We start from the raw sequence: 22814 nt of genomic DNA on the forward strand, positions 1-22814 counted from the left end.
GTGAACCAGAGATATTAGCAATAGGATTTAGTAAAATTTGTGAGGACTAAATTGCTTTTGTACTATGTGACAGATAGCATCTTTGTATCTCTAGTTCTGCATACATAAAGATATGTACTTACTCTGATTTTTATCAAGATTTAGTAATCATAGTTTCCATAATTGTGTATGGAGGTGTGTGTATGTAGGCCAGAAGTCAACCTTGGGTGTCCTTCTCAGGTGCTATCCACCTTCTTTTTGAGACAGGGTGACTCACTGGAAGTTAGCTGATTAGGCTAAGTTTACTAGTGAGCACCAGAGATTCATCTACCTGTAACCTTACCTTCCCAGTGCTGGGATCATAAGCCTTCACTACCATGCCTGGGTATTACATGGATGCTGGGGATCAAACTTAGATTAAACATGGCAAGCACTTTACTTGTCTTCCCAGCTTCATAATTTTATTTCTAATAGTGGCATAATTGGTTCCATACGTTGCCATATTAAATAGTGTCTAGGTTTTTTTAAGTGATTTTATTGCGTGAGTATTTAAAACAGATTTATAGCACTAGAGTCGAGGCCATAGATGACTCATACTTTAAACTGAGAGGCCCTGCTTAGTTTTAAAATAACCTTCAAGTTGAAACTCATTTGTCTATCACAGTCAAGTGGAACTTAGTATCATCCTCATCATTTCTGATACTCAAGATGCTTGCAGACAGCAACTGCTTTCTTAATCAAGTGGTAGAGATTCTCCAGGGGATCAGGGACAAGGCTTTTGGACTTAAAGATTAAAATTTTTATTGCCAAATACAAAGCAGACTGTGCCACACCATGAGTTCCAGGATCACACCAGTTCTGGGGGTGTCAGACCTTTCTTGGACAGTTTATGAATATGCTCCTAGACACTGTCAGGTGTCACTTTCAGTCAGGTGGGGCTTTAGGCAGGCCATAGAGCAGAAGAGCAGAGCCAACTGGGTTCTTCCAAGGAGCATGCATGCAAACCATGATGGTGACTGGCAGCAAAGAGAATTTTGTCTGTTGTTGAACTGTAACCATTGATTCTTCATTTTCTTAGTATCTTATTACTTTAGCTTTTTAAAATTTTGTTTGTTTGTATGTGACAGAGTTTAGAAGGCAACCTATAAGAATTGGGTTTCTCCTCAGAAATTGGCTTTCTCTTTCAACCATGTAGGCACTGAAACTTTAACTCAGGTTGTCAGGTTTGGCTGTAGGGGTCTTTACCCACTGGCCCTGTTTCCGTTTTTGTTTGTTTGTTTGTTTGTTGTTTCTGGTTTGTTTTTTTTTTTTAACAGAGTCTGGCTATATATTATAAGCTGGACTGCAGACTCATGGTTGGTCCCCCTGGAGCTCCCTGGAACCTCATCCTCTAGTGTTCCTTGGGGAGCCAACCACTCCTGGCTAAGTATCTTGATTGTTAAGATCAGAAAACATTTAGATGAGTAACGAGACTGACTTGTTTTACTTTTCCTTTTTAAATTTAAATTGTAAATGCGTATCTACCACCAAAGGAGCAAGGAGCTTTTAAATTAATTTCTTTGTTTTAGGGTATGCAAATAGTGTCCAAAAATTTAATTGTCCCCCCTTTAGAGAATTTTAAATTTGCTATGGCCTTTGTGATCAGCAAGGAGTTACATGAAATTTAATAATAATAATTATTATTAGTAATTATTATAAGTAATAATAGCATTATTTTTAAATTTGGCTTTTAACTTTTTATCTTTAAAATTAAAATAGGCACTTTGAAACATTTTCCCTTGCAAAAATATCCTATAGCTCCTTCCTTTCTTTTTAATTAAAACAAAACAAAATACGTATTTGAGGGCTGGTAAGATGACTGAGTGTTGTAAAAGCACTTGTTTTGCAAAGGACCTGGATTCCACTCCCAGCACCTACATGATAGCTCACAAACATTTGTGACTCCAGTTCTGGAGAATCCAGTGTTTTTTGCTGACCTCTGTGGGTACCAGGCATGCTTTGGTGCACAAGACATACATACAGGAAAACACTCATACAGATAAAAAAAGTGATATAAAATTAATAAGAATTAAAATTTTGTTATATGTGTATAGGTGTTTTGTATACATGTATGTGTACCACTTTAGTGCCTAGTATTACAATCCAAGTGCCAGAAGAGGGCATTGGATCCTCTGGAAATAGAGTTACAGTTATGACCCTTTGTATTGATGCTAGGCATTAAACCTGGGTCCTCTGGAAGAGCAGCCTGTGCTTTTCATCACTGAGCTGTTATTCTAGCCCTCCCCCTATCTTTTTTGACAGGGTCTCATGTTTTTTGTTTTCCTTTTATTAAAAAATAGATTTTTTTTTTCCTCAAGTAATGTACTGATTACTGTTTTCCCTGTCTCTTCCTCCCAGTGCCTCCTCACCTTCCCTTCCATTTGTATCATACCCTTTCTGTCTCTTAGTAGAAAACAAACAGGCTTCTAAGGGGTTACAATTAAAAATATAACAACATAAAATATATTTAGCGTTGGGTTAGCCCCCAAAAAAGAAGGGAAAGAGCACAAGAATCAGGGCAGGGTCTCGTGATAACCCAGGTTGGCCTTGAACTAAGTACCTGAGGATGACCTTGAATTTCTAATTGTTCTGCCTCTATTTACAGTGTTTGTCTTAGAGATATACATATTTTCATTTTACTGTTAAGGAAAAGGCTTAAGCTGTAATTTTTTTCATGGATGAAAATAAGGATTTTTTAAGGATAAGTTTTAAATTGACTTAACTGCAAATAAATTGAATAGAACTATAATCAAATTTGTCTGATAAATTGAATTATGAGATAATCTTTGAGTGGAATATTACAACTTTTTATGATTTTAAACCTTGTCACACTGTTCTAAGCTATGCTACTTTGTACATTTTTAACATTTCTGGGGTATAATAAAAGGTACAATAAGTTTTTTGTAGATTTTGATCAAGTAACAGTTGTTTGCTCTTGAGCAGTCTAACAAATAGCAGGAAGATCATAACTACTTTGACTTTTTAGTTATATATTTGTGAGCCCTGCCTTGGAAATATGTGAATGGTACTTAAGTCATTTCATTCCAGGAATAAAGCCATAGTGCCACTGGGAAATGACAACCACGTGACAGCTGACATGAAGCCTATTTAACTTCATTTACACTGACAAATATTTTGATAACTCAGGAAGGTGGGGTAAAGTAGGGTGTTGTTTCAGCATCTTCTGAACCCAACAGTGGATAAGGTGTCATGTGCTTTTCTATTAGGATTTCATAAAAACCTGTTATTGTATATTATTTGGTGAGTATGTTTGTAAGTGGCTTCAAAACTTAGGTAATACAGGATAGGTTTTATTTAATTTAGTTACTTGTTTCTTTGAGACAGCATATTACTATGTAGCCCTGACTGACCTGGAGCTCACTATGTAGACCATGCTTGTCTTAAACTCAAAGAGATCTGCCTGCCTTTTCCTCTTAAGGTCTGCGTGTTTGCCACCACACCCAGCAGGGATAGGTTTAAACTAAATAAATTTGTGTTTAGAAAATCTAACTGAGTGTTATGCTTATTTTTATGTATAGGTCCTGATTTTGGAAGCCAGAAGAAAAAAAGATTTAGAGGTTTGGTCTCTTTTGTGGACATGGCTCAGATTTCCAACAACAATGAATTTAAACAGTGTTCATCTTCTCATCCAGAACCAGTAAGAACCAAAGATGTGGACAAAGCAGAAGCATTACAGATGGAAGCAGAGGCTTTAGCAAAATTGCAGAAGGATAAACAAATGACTGATCGTCCTAGAGGCTTTGAGCTGTCCAGCAGCCCTAGACAAAGAACACCAAGTTTTAACAAACAGGATTATGACCTCATGGTGTTTCCTGAGTTGGATTCCCAAAAAAGAGCAGTAGATATTGACGTAGAAAAGCTCACCCAAGCTGAACTTGAGAAGATATTGCTGGACGACAGTTTTGAGACTAGAAAAAACCCCACATTGCCAGTTACTCCTGTTCTGGGCCCTTCATTTTCAGCACAACTGTATCTTAGACCTACTGTTCAAAGAGGACAGTGGCCCCCTGGATTATGCGGGTCTTCCACGTATACTTTATCTTCTATTTATCCTTCAGCATACAGTAAACAGGCCACATTCCAGAATGGCTTCAGTCCAAGGACACCTACTTTTCCATCTACAGAATCTATATATTTAAGACTTCCAGGACAATCTCCATATTTTTCATATCCTTGGACACCTGGCACACCATTTCATCCACAAGGAGGTTTACCAATCTATCGGCCACTAGTCAGTCCTGACATGGCAAAACTATTTGACAAAATAGCAAGTACATCAGAATTTTTAAAAAATGGGAAAGCAAGGACTGATTTGGAGATTGCAAACTCGAAAGCTCCAGTCTGCAATCTACAGGTGTCTCCAAAGTCTGAAGACATCAGTAAATTTGACTGGTTAGACTTGGATCCTTTAAGTAAGCCTAAGGTAGACAGTGTGGAGGTATTAGAACATGAAGAAGAGAAGAATCATCCAGTTTTGCTAGCAGAGGATCCTTGGGATGCTGTTCTTCTTGAAGAGAAATCTCCAGCAAGTTGTCACCTAGAAAGGAAGGTGAATGGAAAATCCCTTTCTGGGACAACTGTAACAAGAAGCCAGTCTTTAAACATTCAAAGAGCTCAATTTACAAAAGCCCAGGGCCAAGGATCTCAGGTATAGTCTCTCCTTGCTAGACTTCTTAAATAGTAAAATAGAGTGCATATTTGTGTGAATCATTTGTTAGGGGGAAAATTTTTTTTTTAATCTTGCTTTTCTTTGCTTCCAAGGCTGCTTTGGTTCTTTTGTTGTATGGCAAAAGATTAAGTGTGATTAGGCCAACTGAAAATTTGCTTCATTTTTTGCAAGACTATAAGTAAAATGTAGTTAAGCCCGCCAGCCCAGTAGTGCTCACCTCTAATCCAGCACGCAGAATGCAGAATGCAGAAGCAGGTGTATCTCTGTGAGTTTGAGGCCAGCCTGGTCTACTTAGTGACTACTAGATTAGCTAGGACTATGTAAAGAGACCTTGTCTTTCTATATTATGTTACATGTAAACCTTTCTTTTTCTTCTCTTTTATTTCAGGGTAAGCAAGGAATTTTCTCAGTCGTTATACATTCCAGTATCTTTTCTTTTGTTATTAAATCATGAAAGACACAAAGAAAAACATAACTTCAGGGAGCCATGAAAAAGGCCACTTAAAGGCTTTTCCTTAATAACTGTATTGATGAAGAATGAAGTAGTAGTGTAAAGGTTATCACTAGTTTATATGGGTTACTTTTTTTTTTCTTTTTTCTGTTTTTTTTTTTTAAATAGGAATTTAATTTTATGTATGTGGGTGTTTTGCCAGCTTGTATGTCTATGCTCCACACGAGTAGTGCATGTGGGGGCCAGAAGAGGGCATTAGAATTATAGATGGTTCTGAGCCACCGTGTGGGTGCTGGGAATTGAACCTAGTTGTTGCCAGTGTTTTCCACCTCCTTTATTTGAGACAAATCTCAAGCTGCTCTCAAACTTGGAACAGTCCTCCCACTAGAGCCTGCCAAATTGCTGGAATTACAGGTGTGAGACACTGTTAGTTAAAAGGTAAGTGGAAATAGTACATCTTTGCTCAGAAGAGAATCAGGCACAGTTTAGAATTTTCCTTTACAAACATATCATTCTAAATATATTGCTTTTGTGATATCTATAGATCTTGGAAATGTTTAAGGATTGAAAAAAGAAAAACATCCTGGCACTCGGAGAGGCAGAGGCAGGCAGATCTCTGAGTTCGAGGCCAGCCTGGTCTACAAAGTGAGCCCAGGACAGCCAAGGCTACACAGAGAAACCTCTTCTCAAAAAACCAGAAAAAGCAACAACCAAACAAAACAAAAAGAAAAAGAGAAACATCCAGGCATGGTGGTTCACACCTTTATTCTAGAACTTGGGAAGACAGATCTTTGAGTTTGGTTTGTATAGCAGTTTCCAGGTCCACGAGGGCCACATAGTAAGAGTCTGCCTCAAAAAGAAAGAAGGGGGTTAGTATACCTGAATGGATCATATGGCAGTTTTGTGTATAGTTTGATGTTTTGTTCAGTTGTGATTATAGAGTTTCTCTCACTCTGTATCCCAGGCTGGCCTTGAACTCATGCTCTTCCTCCTTCAGCCTCCTAAGAACTGGTGTTTCGACAGGTGCTGATATGGCCAACTATGTGCACTATTTTCCATAACATTTCTCTGATTACATTCCTACCAGTAATGCATGAAAGTTCAGGATTCTCCCAGCACCCACATGGCAGCTCACAGCTGTATGTAACTCCAAGATCTGACATCCTTACACAGGCAGAACACCAATGCACATAAAGTAATAAATAAATAAATACATACATACATACATACATACATACATACATACATACATACATACATACATACTTTTTTTTAAGAGATTTAGGATTCTCTATGTTCTTTCCAACAGTTATTATTTTTCATTTCTTAAGCTGATACTGACTGTTCTTTCATGGCTTTCGTTTGTTTTTCTATGGTACTATGGATCAAACCCAAGACTTTAAGGAAGCTTAGTGAGCTTTCTACCACTGTACTACACTCTAGCCCTCCATTTTGTTTTTACTGGCCATCTCTGTGTCTTTTTGGGGAGAGATACACACACAGTCATTTTGTTGACCTATTGATTTGTTTGTGTGAGACAGAGTCTCACTCTATAAAGCTCACTGTACATCTCATGTTGGCTTCAAACTGTTAGCTATCCTCCTGCTTCAGCTTTCCAAGTACTGGGATTACAGTCATGAGTCACCATGTCTAGTGGATCTTTGTCTACTTTTTAAAAAAATGAATAATTCATAGCAGTCTTATTCATAAAACAAGTAAAAACTGCCCAGCGTTGAACTGATGAATGGGGTAACAAGGTTGATATATCCGTGCAATGGAATACTTTTCCCTTAGAAAAAATGAATGAACTCTCAATACTTACATAAAGCTTGGAAATATGCTGAGTGTGGGATTGAGGGTTTACCTCAGTGGTCATGTACTGGGCAAGGCTCTCTGGGTTTATTGCCCACCAGGAGGAAAAACAAACAAACAAAACCACACACATAGTGACTAAAGAAATTAAATCGAAAGATCCATACATAGCTTGGCCTGGTGTCACATGTCTGTAGTCTCAAAATTTAGGAGGCTGCGTCAGGAGGATTGCCACAAGGTCAGTCTCAATTACATAGACAGGTCTAAGACCTTGTTTCAGAACTAACAACAACTAACAAAAAACTCTACTGTGCGTTTATTATATAATTCCAGTTATACGAAGCATTCTTAAGAGTCAAATAAGGGGCTGGAGAAATGGTCCAGTGGTTAAGAACACTGGCTACTTTTCCAGAGGACCTGGGTTCAATTCCCAACACCCATACGATGATGCACAATGGTCTGTAATTCCAGTCCTAGGGACCAGATATGCACATCATGCACAGCATGCACAGCATATATGCAGACAAAACACACATATGCATTAAGTGAATAAAAATTCTTAAAGGGGCAAGTATGTAGAAAAAGGAAGCAGATTAGTGTCTGCATGGGCTAGATTGCCGTATATGGAAGGCATAACAGTGCAATCTCTTTGTAGAAAACATTCTGAAATTGTTGGTGATTGCACAAAATTTTGAATGTCCTGAAAGCTACAGAATATACAGTTTTGAATAGTTAAAATTGTGACTTTTATGGTCTGTGAATTTTTTAAGTGAGGAGATAGGAAGAAAGGAAGTTAGTCATCCCCAGACCTATAGGACACTGATGAGTTCATGCTCTTTTTAATGGCAGTCTCTTTTTTTTGTAAGTTAAGCATGATTGAAACTAATTCTGTAGTCAGGCTCAAGATGTCAGCTGTTTGCAGTTGTTTGATGAGGTCACCTGCTTAGAGCCCATCCCTTTGGGTTGTCATCTCACTATCAAAGAAAAAGTGAGTGAGCCTTTGACCCTATAGGAAACTTAAATGTTTTATCATTTATGGTAAAAACACTGAAAATGTTTTTCTTGGGCTTTGGAAATATTATCACATTACCATTTTATGTACTCACCCTGCCTTTGTGAAGTTACTTAATTCCCATCCTTTCTTCCTCTTCTTTTTCCTCTTGTTAGAATGCAATAATCAAGGCCTGGTGTGGTGGCACTGGCCTTAAAGGCAGAGGCAGGCAAATCTCTTGAATTCAGGTTTGACCTGGTTGACATTGTGAGGTCCAGGACAGCCATGGCTACATAGTGAGATCCTGTCTTTAAAATAACAACAACAACAACAACAACAACAACAACAATAATAATAATAAAAGATTTAAACAAATTGAGATTTCTGGGGAGACATGTTCTATACTGGTTAAGACTGGGACTTGGAATATAAGAACTTACATAGTTAAATGTGGGTTGTATATGTTCAAATTGAACTCTTGTTTTTTTTTTTTTTAGAAAGCTACTGAAGCAGTTCCATTCACAAGGCCAGAGTTGTATATCCCCATATTTATAAAAAGTTAAAAAAATAGTAAAGAAGTAAAGGAATTATCTTAATATTTTGGTATAATACTGATATAGTTAAGTCAGTTCTTGTAATGTAGGTAGGCAGGTAGGTAAGTGGATGCATGCATGGATGGATGGATGGATTTGTAAATGGGCCACCGGGTGGGAGAGTTTGCCACTGAGCCTGATATTTTTCCTATGTGGTTCCCTTCAGAAAGTATCCTATAGGAATAATTGGAATAAGTAGATTCCTAAATATAAGGTTTATCCTTGTCTGAACCATCTGATCAAGTGGTTGTCACAAACTTCAGGGATTAACTCTTGGAACATCTCTGCATAAGCAGGGTTTGTTGTTTCTTTGACTTGGTGACAAATACTGACCTTCACATCTGCTAGACAAGTGTTCTACCACTGAACTGCAACCCTAACCATTTTAAAAATTTTCTCACTCTAGCTCAGACAGTTCTCAGACTTCCGACTATCCTCTTTCTTCAGCTTCCCAAGTGCTGAGATTACAAGTGTGAGCCATTACACCTGACTTTGGGGCAGTGTCAGATGTTTTAAATTAGTTAAAACTGGGGAAGGATTAAAGAATAAGGAAACAGGTTAATGAGGACTATGGGTCAAAGCCAAGTAGGTAAAAGTAACATAATTAGCTAACTGATGAGTTAGAAAGTGGAATGGAACCTACAGTGTTAAACTCTGACCTCCACTATGCACAGTGACAGTCAGGCATGAGCACAAGTGTGTGCGCGTGCATGCACACACACATGCACTATAAAAAGAAAAGGAAGTTTGGTTTATGTAGTCCAAACGGGAAAGAGGACACCAATAACAGGGTGAATTTGGAAGTCACTGGAATGGCGCTTTCATATGCTCACATACTGTTCAGTCTCTGTCTACTTACAAGTATTTCCCTGAAGCTTATGCTTTCTGTTGGGAAATAGCATTGCGGTGCCTGTTCTCTATAATTACTGCATGTACTTAAGTGTTCATTTCCTGTTAGAAATTCTGTGTGTTAAAAACTTCACTCTAAAGGGTATTTTTCTTCCCACTCAGCAGGCTTACTTCCTGTTTCCTCTTGGTGCCTTTCATTTGGTTTATAGTAATCCAAATACTTAAGTGCAGTTTTTGTGAGTGACCAAAATCAGGGAAAGGAATAGCATTAAAAAGATCTTTGGTTCTTTAAACTTAAATCAGATGTGGTGATCAATAACTATTTTAGCTTGTTTGAACTGATTTCAAAGATTTTAGTGGTGGGATTAGATGACCTTCATAAAGTGGTTTTAAAAGTTGGATATGATAGCACACATCTAAAATATTTGGAGCTAGAGAGATGACTCCATGCTTAAGAACATTTATTGCTTTCAGAGGACCTGGTTCGGTTTCCAGAATCCATGTGGTGGCTGACAACTCTCTGTAATTCCATGTGGTGGTTTGAATAGGAATCGCCCTTATAAACTCTTGTGTTTAAATAGTTGACCATGGAAAATGACACTCTTAGCAGGTGTTGGAGGAAATGTGTCACTGTGGAGGTGGGCTTTGAGGTCTTACATGCTCAAGCTATGCCCAGTGTGGCACACAGTTGTCTTCTGCTTTTGGATAAAGATGTAGAACTCACAGCTTCTTCTCTAGCACCATGTCTGCCTGTATGCCACCCTGTTTCTTGCCATGATGATAATGCACCCAACGTCTGAAGCTGTAAGGCAGCCCCAAATAAATGTTTTTCTTAATAAGAGTTTCCATGGTAATGGTGTCTCTTCATCGAAATAAAACCTTAACTGAGACACTGCTTTCCTCTTCTGGCCTCCTCAGGCACCAGGCATAAACATGCAGGTTTTTTTAAAAATGCATATACTTAAAGTAAAAATGATAATAGTTAAAATAAATTTTAAAAATTTCAGGCAAGAGGAAGATCAAGACAATGTCTGAGGCCAGCCTAGATTATATAGTGAGTTTGAGGTTAGCCTGTACTGTAATACACCCTATTTTTAAAACCCCTATTTTTAAAACACCCTATTTTTAAAAGCAAAAATGTGGTTTTATAAATGTGGACACTGGATATTTCTAAAAGTTTATTGTATTAACAGTCTAACTTTATGAATTATTGGCAAAATGTCTGACATCAACTTCATTTTATTTTGTTTATTTGAGGCAAAGTCTCATGTAGCTTTGAACTTACCATGAAGGCTAAGGCTGGCCTTAAATTCATGACCTCCCCCCTCTACCTTTCAGGTTCTGGCATTATATAATGGCATGTATCATTATGCCAATTTCTATCATCAGTTTTCCTATCTTTTTTTTTTCTTCTTCTTTTTCTCTCATTCATATCACAGAAGGAAGATTCAAAAAATATTTTCATTGTATAGCTGGTCACATTTAGTAACTCATATCTCTGGAAAATTAAATACCAATATAGAAGCAATGCATTTAGTTCCAAGAATAATATTTTTAGAATTCATTTACTACAAACTGAGTACTTTTATCCCATTTAATTTCTGAGTAGTATGTCAGGAACTTCAAAACTTGTGTTGTCATGAAGCTTTCCCATATAATATCTTTTCCCCCCAAGACTAGGTCTCACTCTGTGGCTAATACTGTACTGTTTCCTGGGCTGACTTTGACCTTGTGTAGTTTTAAGATTATAGGTATGGACCATTAGGCCTGGCTTCCCATTTAATTTTAAATTTTGTTGTTTTGAGGCAGGGTCTCTATGTAACCCTGGCTGGCCAGGTGCTTTTTATAAAGACCATGATTGCCTTGAACTCACAGAGCTCTACTTGCCTCTGTGTCTGAAGTGCTGGGGAGTGCTGATATTAAAGGCATGTGCCACCAGGTCCAACCCATGCAGTATTCTTGAAACAACTGTTTAAAATCAGAGGATACACTGATAAAGTTCATAGTTTTAAAAACATCTCATTTAGGGCCAAATGCTCGCTAGTCTCTTACTTTCTGCACATTGTCTACTTGTAGGTTTCTGTGTGAATTACCATTTACTGCAGGAAGCTTCTCTGTGGAGGGTTAATCAATGCACTGATCTGTGAGCAGAATGTCATCAAGAGTTGTTTATTGCTATGTTCGTTTAGCAGAACAATAATGGTAGGTTTTACCCTAGGGCCCATGACCTATATAGTCTTAGGTCTTATTTATGCTGTCTGATATGGGCTCCATAACAGAAAAGGCCTTAAATCCAACTGGGGAAAAAGAAAAAGAAAAAGAAAAAGGTGCCTGGTTACTCCCTTAACATTCATACCACTATTGCATTAGTGGGAATATCTTGAGGCTAGTCACTATTGTTAACTCAGGGTTTGTAGCTGGGAGAAATCTGTGATTGCTTTTCTCTTCCAGTAGTGTGTAAATCAACTTCCAGGAATGTAAACACTAGTCAATAGGGATAAAACTTCCAGTTGAGTGCTAGCTCTATTTTTCCATGTTCTATGATGTTGAGTATGTGATGTTTTAAGCAATAGGTTGTAGAAGGTAACCAATAATACTGCCAGTAGTCCGTAGTGTTTTTTTTTTTTTTTGGGGGGGGGGTGTTATTGGAACTCTTGGCCAATGTCTCAAAAAGATGTAATCTTTTCTTGGTACTAGGGGTTTTATTTGATAGCATGATGTTTAGTTGGAATATTTCTCATTTCTGTTTTATCTTAATTAAGCCATGAAGTGCTCAGGCATTTGGACAAACATTATTCTGTTTAGAATAATATTTCTGGCTGAAGTTAATGCCTGAATTGGTAGACTAGGTAAAATAGATTGCCTGCTTTCTATGAAGAGGCCTTCTCCAACCATTTAAGGACACAAAGAATAACCTCCTGTCTTAGTGTTCTATTGCTGTGAAGAGACACCAAGACCAAGGCAACTCTTACAAAAGAAAGCATTTAATTGGGGCTTACAGTTTCAGAGGTTTAGTCCATTATCATTATGAAAGGGAGCATGGCTGCACACATGACACTGGAACAGTAGCTGAGGTCTACATCCTTATCTGCAGGCAGAAAGAAAGACAGACAGATGCATGGGTGCTGGGCCTGGTGTGGGCTTTGTGAACTCTCAAAGCCCCCAGTGACACACTTCCTCCATAAAGGCCATACCTACTAATCCCTCTTAAATAGTACCACTCCCTGATAACAAAGCATTCATATAACAAGGCATATGGATGAGCCTGTAGGGATCATTCTTATTCAAACCACCACACCCTCCAATTTGGAAATCCTGTCTGAGTACTTTCAAGCTGGAAAATTGATTTCCATGCACACATACACTGATGTGGACACATAACCCTCCTGCCTTTAGATTCAAACATTGGCTCTTCCTGGGTTTTAAATGCGCCAGACTCATCCTGTGCCTCTGGCTTACTACATGCAGATACGAGTTTCTTGGTCTTGTACTGAAACGAGATAACTCCTTATAACCAGCCTTTTTCCCTCTGAAGAGGAAAGTGGAGGAAGAAGGCAGGGGTAGACCTCTACTCATAAGATATAACAACCATTAGTGTGGCCATTAGCTTCACAGAGGCTGTCTTCTATTGATAGAGCTTAGTTAAACTCAAGTTCCCTTGGGATGAGGTGTTGCTCTTAAAATGATTCTTATGGAAAAAAAATAGTACTAATCTATTGAAGCTACTTGAGAAACAAATGTTTGTGGATTTTGTACAGAGGATTTGATGGCATACCCATCAGATTTGTTGCAAGATATTTTAAAAATAATACTAATAACTTAAAAAGCTTATTTTAGAGAACTGAATATTAATGAAAGCTGCTGTTATTCTTTTAGGAGGTTATTTAAAAACACTTTCATAAATTCTTTAATTGTCTTATTTTGTAGTGTGTTTTTAAAGGGAGCAAAATATTCAACAAATTGAACTGATTGATGATTGTGTATCTTTTTAGCTGGATGTGAGGTTCTGTAAAAATATGAAACTCAGTTTGGTGCTTGTTTTCAGGAAGATTTTCACACCAAGACTCAAAACAGGATGTGCTGTTACATGGTTTCGTTCAGACTATAGCTCAGTAGAAAGTTTTGATCTGAAATCATAAAGACCTGAGTCAAGATTCCCCATCACCCATATAAAAAGCTGACTTGTAACTCCAGCATGGGTTGGGGGAGACAGGTGGCTTTCTGGCAGAGATCATAGAAATGAGTACTACTGCTCTTACACAGGGGCTAAGGACACAAACATGGGTCATCTGGCTTGGGGAGGTGGGATGGCATTTGGAGCAAGGGTCACTCATATTTCATTCTTTAGAGAACTGGTCTGTTTGTTACAGTGCTTGCTTCTATGACACAAATTAATAGTGTTAAAGAAAACAATGGGCTCCATGATTAGTGAGAGATTCTGTCTCAAAAAAGGTGGAGAATGATTGAGGATGATATCAACCTCTGGTCTCAACATGTACACGAACACACGGCACATACACATTGTATTTACTTTAATAGTAAACATGTAGAAGTGTCATTCACTGTGCCCTAAAAATTTGTATGTTTTTTGTTTGTTTGGTTTTTGTTCTCTCCCTCTCCACCCCCAACACTCACAATGAGGGTAGATAAAGAGGAAGACATTTTAGACAAAGAGAAAGTTCAGAGCCAGGGTAAGCCCCATTGTGTTTTGTATGAACAGGAAGTGATTCAAACTAAGTGTAGTATAGGAGTCAGTAGAAAGGTTAGACAAGATTGGAATAGACAATGGCTGATATAACAAGTTTAAGAACTGGAGATTTGCATTTTTAATTTAAATTTAATGTAATTTAATTTTGTGTGCATGATCATGTGTGTGAGCCACCTGTACCATGGTACACCTGTGGAGGTAAACGAACAGTGTTCTGTGTCAATTTTCACCTTCCACTTTGTTTGAGACAGGGTTTCACTACTCTGTATATCAGGCTAGGTAGCTGTGAACTTCTCAAGGATTCTCAGTTTCCACTTGCCGTTTTTCTTTTCATAGGGGTGCAGCAATTCCAGAAATGAGTGTTCTGTTGCTTTTACCTGGGTGCTAAGGATCCAAATTTGGACCATCAGGATGGAGGGAGGCAGCATTTTACCCACTGAACCATCTGGAACAGGGGTCAGATATGATTGTTTAGAGAACTAAAATCTGTTACAGTGCTTGTTTCTATAATACATATATGCTATTGTTAATTCCAGATTGGTGTGGGTATAGCAGGGAAGTTATACTTGTTCAGTTTTCCTAGCATATTGTTATTTTGTAACAATCCTGAACAAAGAGACTTTTAACAATATAATGGGTTTTATGAAAAATACTAAATAGCTTGCAGAAGTGTTCTGTTTTAGTGAAAATGCAATTTTAGGAGTAGATCTCCACAGTATTGAACTGGTGAAACTGGAGTGCAAAGCAGCTGTGAGAACATTGTTTTATCCCAGTGGGAGGATACTGGGCTGCTTTGCAGCAGCTGATTATGATTTGCCTCGTGATCTAGCAGAGACGTGGTTTTACCAGCTGCAAATAGTTTCTGCAATTGTGTGATGTTTGAAATCTGGGAATTTTTCAGAGGGTATATAAATGCTACGGCCCAGGAAGGCAAGTTGGGTTGTTGGTTGATACTGGTTGGTAAGAGTCTGTTAAGTAGTTGTGTGCAAAGAAGAATCAAGAAGAAATTAGATACCATGATCAAACTTGCCCCAAGGAGCTTGATGCTCCTACTCAGCAGAAAGTAGTTTAATGATAATAATGTTGCCCTCTTTCAGACCTTTGTCTTTATGCAGGGGATCTCTTTCCTTTTCTCTCCATTGTTTTTTCTTATCTATTGTTAGGGGTTGTAAGGTTAGAAGAAAAGGGCAGAGAAAGGTGGGAAAAAAGAACCCATAAAGAAGCAAAGACCAGCTACAAAAATGGTCTATTTTAACTGTCTTTTTCCAGGAGCTGTGCTATTTTTACTTGGGATTTTGTAAGTTGCTCCCCCAAGTATGCATATCACATTCTAGCAGGAAGAACTCTGTCCCTATGTAAATGAAGTAAGGTCATAAAGTAATTATTGCCTTTAAATTTTAATTTAAGCATCTTAATTGGCACCAAGATCATTGAAATCTTTACTTTTGATGTTTATATACTGTGTATTTTTTAATTAATTTTTTAGAAGTAATATATTAGTTTAGTTCATCATAATTAATGGCTTGTTAGCAAAAGAAGTTTTTACATTTATTTTGAGTGTGTATAAGCATGCACAAAAGACAGTAGATAGTTTTCAAGAATCACTTCTCTTTCCGTCATGTGGGATTGAATTTAGGTTTCTATGCCTAGCAGGAAGTACCTTGCTGAGCCATCTTTCTGTTTTGTTTTTTTTTTCCATGTGGGATATTTAACCCAGGGACTGTTTCATGTCTTTCCCACTGAGCTAAAGCTTTGGCTCTTTATTCACTTAGTTAGGATTGAAACCATTTTAAATTTTAAAGAAATTTTAATTTTAAAGGAAATTTATATTTGAAATTTGTTCCAAATCAAATATTCTATATTGTATGTTAAAATACCTCTAAGTGAACTACACTATTTGGCTGCTATTGGGGTATAAATTGCTCTCCCTTAATATTGCAAACAAGTTTTGGCCAAATTTAACTTATAAAGGACTGTTGGGATATTTGTGTATGTTTACTTCCATTTTAAAAATACATTTTTCTAAAGCTCATTTTCTGCCCAAATTTAACTTAAAATGGAGTGCTAGGATGTTTGTATATATTTACTTCCATTTTAAAAATACATTTTTTAAAAACTCACGTTCTGCCCAAATTTAACTTACAAAGGATGTTATGCCAGGTTCACGGGACCCTCAGAGACCACCAGGAGACGACCCGACGCAATTGCAAGAGAGCTTTATTACGAGAGCGATCGAACTCGGGACCCAAGTCTCACTGGCACAGCAGTAGAGAAGTGGGACCCCGAGCTCTGAGTGAACAGGATTTTTAAAGGGAAAGTCTGTGAGCCGGGGGTTTCAATGGCAGCAAGCAGGGGGGCACAAGCCTTGGCGTTACAGAATTGGGTGAAGTTTAGCAGGGCGGGGTGACCTTTTCTGAGGCACATAATCACAATGGCTAAGACATATAATCACAATGGCTATTTTTCTAAACCATATCTGAAACATTGGGGAGAATTTTCCCACCCGATTCTCAACCGATTCCCATTGATTATTGCCAGGGAGTTTGTCTCTACTTTCTATGAAGCATTTATTCTTTGATATTTCCTGGAGGCTGTTGCTAGGAGAGTTAACTTTGTTTTCTGCCAGGTGTACATTCTGTGATATTTCCTGGTACCTGAATTCAGTTCCCAGTCAAGATCTTTATTTCAAAATGGAGTTACATTCAGGCTATCTTAAGCTCTTCAAGGACTGCTAGGATGCTTGTGTATGTTTACTTACATTAAAAAAGTACATTTTTCTAAAACTCATTTTCTACCTAAAATGCCAGTTTTCTTGAATCTTGAAGTTTGAGCTGGATATATAGACGTCCTGGTTCATTAGAGTACCAAATGAGCTTGATCTCTTTCTTTTCTTAAGACAGATTGTAGTTTTTCTTAAGACAATATTGTAGTTTTATTTATCTGTTAGCTTACTGAAGTGTTTAGAATGGAAAGGTTGTCACTGTCCTAGGTTATCAGTACTGTATGTTCATAATTTTTATCAGTTAAAAACAACCAGTTAAAATATCAACTAATTGATATTTTACCAGGACAGAAATCTCCTTTTTCTTATGTTACTTTGTTTTCTGAATGGGTTCTTGATTATATATAGACTGACCTGAGTTGAAGATCCTCCTGACTCAGCTGTATGCCAAGGTGTAGGCCAAGAAATAGATGTTTTTAGCCAGTTGTAGTGGTTCATGCTTGTATAATCCACATTTGTGAGGCTAAAGACAGGAGGATCACTGAAAGTCTGAGGACTGCTGGAGTTATGGGATAAGGTACTGTATTAAAGCCACTTGAGAAAGCTCTGCTACTTAAATGATCCTCTTATCTCTGTAATTTTGTATTGCTTCATAAAACTGGCTTTTGAGGTGCTACTGTGTAGCACTTTGGAGATCTTTGACTTTTAAAATAAAACCACTTTTTTGATTACAGAAAGACCCAAATGGGACCAGTAGTTTGCCAACTGGAAGTTCTCTTCTACAAGAATTTGAAGTACAGAATGAGGAGGTGGCAGCTTTTTGTCAATCCATTATGAAGTAAGGAATTTTTCTTTATAAATTATAGACTCTTTAAATTAAAATGGTCATAAAAAAACAAACAAAAAACCAGAACTTCAGAGTTGGGTAAGGCAGAGGCAGCATATCTCTGAGTTCCAAGCAAGCCAAGGCTACACAATGAAACCTTGTCTCAAAAAAACAGAACAAAAGAAAAAATGAAACATGCTACTTCTTGCCAATCCTAAAATTTTTAAGTTTTTCTTTTTATTATTTTCTTCATATGGCTTACATTTTGAAGCAAACAGTTAATTGGCACATAACCACAAACCACAGATGAATCTAGATCTTTACTTGTTGGACTTCTAAATGTTTTAAGGGAAAAAAAAATGAGGCCATGAGTGGGTTTCTGATCCTGGATTAAACAAGTGAAAATTTGCTTGCTTGTGTGCTTCCATACACCTAGAAAGTGTCTTTTTTTTTTTTTTTTTTTTTTTTTTTTATTTTTAGACAAACTTCCACCTTCCCAAAAATTTTTTTTGTTTGTTTTTGGAGACGCAGTTTCACTTTGTAGCTCAGGCTGCCGTCAAAGTCTCAGTCTTCCTGCTGCAGCCTCCTGAGTTCTAAGTTTACTAGCTGATAATACCATACCATTTTCTCACAAACTATCTAGCATTCGAATGCTATTTCACTTATTTAATAAAAATATATCTTCTAAATACTTTTAAAATATAGCTCTTAAATATTTTTTCACTCTTGTATGTCTTGGACAGTATTGGTTTTTGTTTGGTTTGGTTTTTGGTTTTTTTGTTTTTGTTTTTGAGACAAGGTTTCTCTGTATAGCCTTGGCTGTCCTGGACCTGCTTTGTAGACCAGGCTAGCCTCGAACTCACAGAGATCTGCCTGCCTCTGTCTCTGCCTGTCCAAGTGCTAGGACATACATTACCACTCCTGGCTGATTTTTGTTTTGTTTTTGTTGTTTGAGAGGTGGGGTCTTTAGCCCAGGCTGACCTAAAAGTCCTGTGTAGCTACAGATGATCTTGAATTTTTGGTGCTCACTAAGGGCTAGGATTACAGTCATAAGGTACCACATCCAGTTTTATGCAATACTGAGGAAGGAACCCAGGGCCTCAATCATGTTAGGCAGATTCTCTACTAACTAAGAGCTATGTTTTCGACCCTTGTATCTTGTTCTTTGTAGATGGAATAACTGAAACTCCAAGGAAATAACTGTAACAAAATTTTCTCTGCTGTCAATACAAAGCTACATCTTTTGTTTCTGGTTAAATGTTTCCATTATATGATTGTATCATTTAGGGCTTGTGGGATCTGGGGGATCAAACTCAAGCTGTCAAGTTTGTGCATCAAACACTTGCCTACTAAACTATCTTGGCATCCCTGTTTTGTTTTATGAAACAGGGAAGGCCTTACTCTATAGCCCCTGCTAGGCTGAAATGTACTATGTAGGCCGTACTGTCCCTGAACTCATGACAATCCTTCTGCCTTAGGTAGTTTTCCTGGTGCTGAGGTAACAGTATGAACCAGAACTCACACTAGATATAGATAGATAGATAGATAGATAGATAGATAGATAGATAGATAGATAGATAGATAGATAGATCCGAAGATGACCTTGAACTTGGATCCTTCTGCCGGTACTTCTCAAGTCTTTAGATGACATACTTAGCATTGAGAATGCTCAAATTCACAATTTACTCCTTGCTTGAGACCCTTTAGATTTTCTTTCCCTTTCCTTCCCGTCCTTTTCTTACTGTGCTCATCTTCCATGTGGTTAAGCTTCATTTTCTCCTAAAGTAAATGGAACTTTTTAAGACAGGGAGTATAGCTACCAACTCTGTATTATGATGTTTTTGCAGCAGAGAAGAAAAATGGATCTTAGCTAGTAAAACAGAAAAGCTGTGCAAGACTGGAGCAGCAAACTTCAAGGCAGAGAGGACAAAATCTGCTCTCTCATGCAGGAAAAGCCATTACCATCAGAGGATTTGCTCTGACTCTAGAGCTGTCTTCAGTAAAAAGGTCTCTTTTAAGCAGGTCACAGAGGTCCCAGATAATTTTTCAGTGTACATGCCATTTTGGTTAATGATTTTAGGGGTAATCTTTTTCCTTAATGGTTTGGAAATAACCTGTTACATTTCTTACATAATTTCTTTTTTTCCCTAAACAAGTGCTATGTGGTTTCCATTAGATTGTTTTTAACTAAGTACCAAATTTAAGCTTTGCAAGTTGGAAGGTTAATCTCTTTATGATCTGCCTTTTGAATCGTAGAGCTGTTTTCGCAAACCTCCCAGCTTGGCTCAGTGATTATAGTAGTCCTTCTTTGGCTAGGATGGCTACATTTCATAATTCCTTAGTGGATATCTGAAACCGAATACTGAGTCCTATGTAAGCTCTGTTTCGTAAAACATATGTGCCTAAAAAAATGAAATAAAATATATATATAGGGTTCACTTAATTGGCTCAGTAGGTAAAGGTACCACCAAGCTGATGACCCAAGCCTGATTTCTGAAATTACTCCCTCTGGTTGTCCTCTGGCCTTCACCTATACACTACCTTCCCATATAAATTTCAAAAAGTGATTTTTAATAATAATTCCTTTATTATTTTATGTGTGTGTTTTGCCTGCATGTAAGTCAGTATACCATAAGTAAGTATACCTGATGCCAGAAGAAGGTGTTTGATTCCCCTGGGATTGGAATTATAGATAGTTGTAAGCCACTGTATGGGTGCTGGGAGTTGAACCTAGGTCATCTACTAGAGCAGCAAGTGCTTTTAATCACTGAGCCAACTCTCCCTCAGGTAAATTTTTTAAGCTTAAAAAAAAATAGTTATTTATTTCAGCAATAATTTACCATCAATAGTAGCAGGCTGAGCACATTTTTTTTCCTTTCTTTATTGGGACGCAGTTTTTTCTTTTTGTTTACTTGTGGAAGTTTTTCAGATCATAGTTGACAGAACAAGAACTGAATAAGGAGACTGCTGTATTTATTTACATATATACATATTTATACTCAGAGTTGCTTATTTACTATGTAACTCCAGATGAACCAAATAGAAAATAAGTCCCAATTCTCTATGTAGTATGGTTACAGCAACTATTAGAACAGCAAGAACTAGAGGTTTCTGAATCCATGTTCTAAGAAGTTTTCTTTTGCCCTGGAAACATGGAGACCCCGCACATATGTTCCTCAAAATGGCTGCTTTTTTCTAGCATAGTCTCCTTGCAACCCCAGAGGACTTTATATATATACATATTTATAATATTTTAGAGAGGGTGTGCATGCACAAAAGGACACACACACACCTAAAATAGTCTCAGCACTTCCTCCCATGCTGGGAGTTGAACCCTGGACCTCATGTATTCCAGACAAGCACTGTACCACTAACACTAAAGTTTTTGGCTCTCTTCGTTAGTCCCCTTTGAGACAAAAACTGGCTTTGTAGCCCAGGCTGCTCTCAATTTATAATTTTCTACAATGCCTGACTCTTCAGGGGATTGAACTTCCAGCATGCACATAGTCACTGAGCTATGTCCATAGTACCCAGTTTGTGCCTTTAAAAGTTTTCTAAAAGTATTCCTGCCAGCATTTTGATTCATCTGTGAAGGCAGTATCAAACTATTAGGATGCTTTGTGTGTTATAGCTGCAATTGCAGTATAGCAGTTTCAACAATTTAGTGCCAGCTTTATACCTGGGCTTTTGTTGTTACTGTTTTTGTCAGTGAAACTAAAGAATTGAACTAGTGAAGGTCTTCTACTTTGACTTAGGACTGCCTTTCTCTCTATAGATAGATATTTTTTTCTTGATAAAACCTACTAGATCTACTGGTTGTGGTCTAGAGAAAAGTTTTTTTTAAAGAATGTTGATATAGTAGGCTTGTTTTGGAACACTGAAGATTAAACCTAGAGAACTAGGCATTCCTTCTAGCACCAAGCTCCAACCCTGGCCTGTGATTGTTAATGCCTCCTCTATGTTTCTGTAGCACAGAATGAGAAACTATATTCTATGCTTTCCTTTTCTTTGTATGTGATTTCCGATCTCAAACTTCTGCCATATAATAATCTTTTTATTATTAGGGAATGTTAGTCGAGCATTAAAAAGTTGCGTTGCAACAATTTCATACATGTAGGTATAACACTGAGCATACTCCCTCTCCTACATACTATCTTAATTCCAAGACATGCCATATGTTTTCAAAGATTGGCTTCATCTTTAATCATTTATTAGGTGCTGTCTCCTGCAGTCTAATCTCACCTGGAACTTTCTAGAGAACCAAGGATGACATTGAACTGCCAATCCTCTTTTCTTAGTCATTTCTCAGATTTGTTAACTGTATGATTAAATTATATGTATTTCATGAATTCTATTTCTCAATTTAATTTGGGACAGGATCTCACTATGTTGCCTTGGCTGGCCTAGAACTCTCTTGATAGACCAGGCTGGCCTAAACTCAGGGAGAGATCTGCCTACCTCTGCCTCCTGAGTGCTGGGATTAAAGGTCCAGCTTTATTTCATTAATTAGCAAACAAGATAATGCCAAGTATGTATGAAGTAATAATAATAATAAGCCCTTACAAGCTTACTGTGTTAGGAAGGGATAAGCTTGGCAGCAACTAAGAATGCCAATGCTTAATATAGTTCCAATATCAATTCAGCTTCTATCACTTTGAACACATTTCATCTTTTAAAAAATATTTATAAATTTTGTGTATATATGTTTGTGTGTGCTTATGTACATGTGAATACTGGTACCAGCAAAGGCCAGAGACATTGGATCCTCTGGAGCTGGAATTATAGGTAATTGTTAGACTCAAACTTGGGTCCTCTGCTGCAAGAACAGTATATACTTTTAACCACTCTCCATTTGAGCAATTTCTCCAGTTCCATATTTTATCTATTTAATATTGGGTCCTGTCTATGTGTATCTGTCTCCTAATATATATATAATTTCCATATATATATATATTACAGTTTGTTCACTTTGTATTCCAGCTATAGCCTCTTCCCTCATTCCCTTCCAATCCCACTCTCCCTCCTTTTTCTCCTCCCATGCCCCTTCTCCAAGTCCACTGATAGGGGAGGTCCTCTTCCCCTTCCACCTGACCCTAGCCTATCAGGTTTCATCAGGACTAGCTGCATTGTCTTCCTCTGTGGTCTGACAAGGCT

General features: G+C 37.6%; 1 protein-coding gene across 2 annotated transcripts in view; it reads left to right on the top strand.

Annotated features, from left to right (window-relative positions):
* The window catches only part of Pik3c2a (phosphatidylinositol-4-phosphate 3-kinase catalytic subunit type 2 alpha), a 100436-nt gene that overhangs the window by 17686 nt on the left and 59936 nt on the right, over positions 1 to 22814 (top strand). For both annotated transcript variants that reach the window (XM_055627438.1, XM_055627439.1), the window contains exons 2-3: positions 3558 to 4687; positions 17569 to 17672. In XM_055627438.1, coding sequence (XP_055483413.1) covers positions 3617 to 4687; positions 17569 to 17672 — 1175 coding nt within the window. In that variant the 5' untranslated portion in view covers positions 3558 to 3616. The remainder of the gene's footprint in view (positions 1 to 3557; positions 4688 to 17568; positions 17673 to 22814) is intronic.

This window comes from Psammomys obesus, unplaced genomic scaffold (genome assembly GCF_907164565.1).
Source record: "Psammomys obesus unplaced genomic scaffold, mPsaObe1.curated_primary_1811, whole genome shotgun sequence".
Taxonomy (NCBI): Eukaryota; Metazoa; Chordata; class Mammalia; order Rodentia; family Muridae; genus Psammomys; species Psammomys obesus.